The sequence below is a fragment of the Cornus florida genome, unplaced genomic scaffold (assembly GCF_030987335.1).
Source record: "Cornus florida cultivar Cherokee Brave unplaced genomic scaffold, ASM3098733v1 CherokeeBrave_3.0.0_Hap2_Chr11, whole genome shotgun sequence".
In the NCBI taxonomy this organism is placed as follows: domain Eukaryota; kingdom Viridiplantae; phylum Streptophyta; class Magnoliopsida; order Cornales; family Cornaceae; genus Cornus; species Cornus florida.
Genome location: NW_026775581.1, coordinates 134,510,931 through 134,514,237, shown reverse-complemented (window position 1 = coordinate 134,514,237; position 3,307 = coordinate 134,510,931). Strand labels below are relative to the sequence as shown.

The 3,307-nt window shown below is 33.4% G+C and overlaps 1 protein-coding gene across 1 annotated transcript; it reads right to left on the bottom strand.

Moving 5' to 3' along the window:
* Positions 1-1,703: 1,703 nt before the first annotated feature.
* On the bottom strand, positions 1,704-2,135 carry LOC132282193 (uncharacterized). Its single transcript, XM_059783808.1, has one exon. It carries the CDS (start codon positions 2,133-2,135, stop codon positions 1,704-1,706), a length of 432 nt encoding a protein of 143 aa, XP_059639791.1.
* Positions 2,136-3,307: the final 1,172 nt, after the last annotated feature.

Here is a 3,307-nt window from a genome sequence, read left to right as displayed (position 1 = left end):
AAAAAATTTTGACCGCAGCAATCAATTGATTACGTGTTATACGACTTCACCTTTGTATACTAGTGTGTTCATCATATCCCAATATTTTTGCCACCATATGTGTATTTTCCTCACAAATGATTATTAGGTTCGATAATACTTATCCTTTTCCATTAAATTAGTTTCCAATTTTTATTTTTATTTTAAAAAAAAAAATTGCAATAAATTCATGAACTCATTTTGGGGGGGTGTTTAATTAGCTACGGAGATGCATGTTATCTCATGATTCCAACCTATGCAGATATTTCGTTGACAAAAATTGTCCTTTTAATTTATTTTGGTAAGTAAGTCATGCACGTGTTTTTTTGTCATGGACTGTGGAGGAATCCACATCACTTGGACTAAATTTTTTTGGTATCCATCCTTATATTAAAGATAGGAATTATTACATATAAAAAGTGCTTATGATCCATATTTAATATTTAATGAAAATAAAATTTTATAATTCTGAAAAAATAAAATTAATTAAAATGCTGACCTGAATATAAAAAAATACTGTTTATTATCACTGAGGTGTCACTTTTTGTCACATAGATACAACTTTTTGTACAAATAAAAAGTGATATTTAATGACAAAAAGTGATACATGCACGCACGTACAAAAAAGTGATACATATATATCAATTAATAAACAATGTTTTTCTATACCTTTATTTTTTGAAAAAAGACTTTAACTTTATTAAATGATAAATATAAATTATTAGTAGTATTTATATGTAATAATCCATTAGAGATAATATAAGATAAGATTTGGCACGTGAGGGAATTTGCTTTTGCTCCAAGGTGGATTCACATAAATTTGAATGATATCGTGAAAGAATTTTGTTTGTCATCATTCAACTCAATTATTATGGGTAAAGGCAGCCATCGATTAAGACGAAGTCATTATGATAAAACATAACTATTTACCCAAAAAAATTAATAATTTGAACTAATACAGTTTTTTTTTTTTTTTCATAATTAAATAGAACAACGCTATTACGTATTACTTTTTCACATTTCAAGGTAAATAAGTAAAACATTTTTAAAAAAATCAAAAAGAAATTAGACATAACAGAGAAAACTTGAGGGGAAAAAAAATTAGTGGAAGGATGTGATCAAGCTCTTTAGAATCCGCTATAAAGAGTGGAGTGATTTGACCAAAACGATCAAACTCGCCCCCATCAAAGGAGATGAGGATTTGAGCTCCAAGACAATTTATAACATGTGTGTATGAATATTTATTTAATATATATAAAAAATCCCATGGAAATCGAGTTTAAGATTTTCATGCTCGGACAGAGTCAGGTAAGCCTCTTCCTCTTCCATTGGAAGGAAAATAAAATAAACCAAAAATGAATTAATTAAAATACTTTCACACCGTTCCATATGAATAATCCACATGTATTAACTAATGGTAAAAGCAAGGATGTCTTACAAACATAGAAAATACATATACATACCTACATAGATAATAAGAAAAATATTACATGGACCACAATCCATAAATGACTATCTCAGTTTTGTTGTTGTCCAATTTGAAGAGAATTAGATATATGCAATCTTATCTCTGCCGTGCGGAATCGATTTCAATTTTGAAATCGTAAGCTCCAATATCATAACGAAGCGACCTTACGGCGCGTTGGGGTAAGGCAAACCCTCTCCGGTGACCACCGTACACTAGACTATGCAGTAGCAGTAGTGGTAGTCAATTGACTCAATTCTCTGGAAGCCATCAAGGCCTTGTAAATCTCGAAAACAAGCCGATTCTCAAATTCATCGTTGGAATAAGGAGCGGTAGGAACTTGGCGAGCCGTGGGAATCCGTTTCCCGCGGAAAACATTTCCGTCGTTCAGCGCCCCAACGTTTCCCGCCAGATTAAGCATCATGTTGATATAAGCGTTCTTGAACCTGGCCCAAAGCTTCATGGGCGAGGCTGAGGATATGGCTCTCTTCATCAAACGCAACTTGGGGATGATTTTGATCTTCCACGACCTCCGGCGAGGCCCTCCGAACCTAACGATCTGCACATTCTTTCTGTTTGCAGCGTCGAGTCGCCGGTACCGCCTTCTCCTCCAGTACCTGTTCACGCTCCCCTTTGAAAGTTCTACTTCCATTTCTTTCTTACAGAGAGAGAGAGTTTTGTTAATGGGTGAGACAGAAGTGAATGGATAAATTATGTAGTAGGTGTGTGTATATTAGAAGAGCAATAATGTAAATGGGGTTGCGTATTTGATCATAATTATAGACCAAGATTGTATATTTAAATGCTGGAACAAAGTAGGTCGCAGGTGAATGGGGGGACATTTCAATAAAGACGGTTTGACTTTTCAAGCTTTTTTTAATAGGTGGATGGCCAGAGAGAAGAAAATTCATACATTTGTATTTTTTTATTATTATTATTATTTTTATAATAGTATAAGAGTATGAAAAAAAGAAGACATGGAAGATTGATTATTCAATTTGTGTACAACTACAACAGCCAACAGCCAAGCCAAATCAATTCTCGTACAGTTACAACACCCAACCACTCTTGTTTTTACATAAACGTCTATGTTATTTCACCCTCAAGTCTCAACTGTGATTTTCCACAAAATTTAAACCTCCTCTTAGCCTCTCCTCTCCGGTACCGTTCTCACAAAACCCTACTCTCTTTTATCACCACAAGATCAACCGACCAATCTATTTCACCTCCACCGACCAATGTCGTATCAAGCAACGTTTATCATGCATGAGACTCGTTGCTCATTCAATTAAAATACATTATTAAATAAAATTTGTGATTGATGTCTTGCAAGTATTTTCAAATACTCCATCTGTTGATGGAGGGTCCAACTGGTAAATCACATAAAGCGAGTGCGGGAGTGAGTGTGAGAGCGAAAACGCAAAAGTTGTAAAAATTTAAGTCAAGTGGGAGAAAACGACAACTAGAGCGCGCGAAAAGCAAGAGTGAGAGCAGCGTGGAGTGCAAGAGCGACTTAAAACTTGTGTGCTAGTTAAAAATAATAATAATATTTTACATCAATACCAAAAAAATAAATAAAAATTCACACCATTCTTTAAATAAAAGCACTGATTTTTATTTATTTTAAATGACAAAATATCTTTATACTTTGATTCTTCTTGTTCATTATTATCAAATTACTTTAATATTTAAAAATGAAGTGAAATATTGCCTCTCATACCAAAATTCACATGAACACCTGGCCTGCCTTGTAAGATGGAAATCAGTGAAGTTTTGAATTTTCTTTCTAAACTCTAATTTAGTAATTTGACCCTAATAAAATTA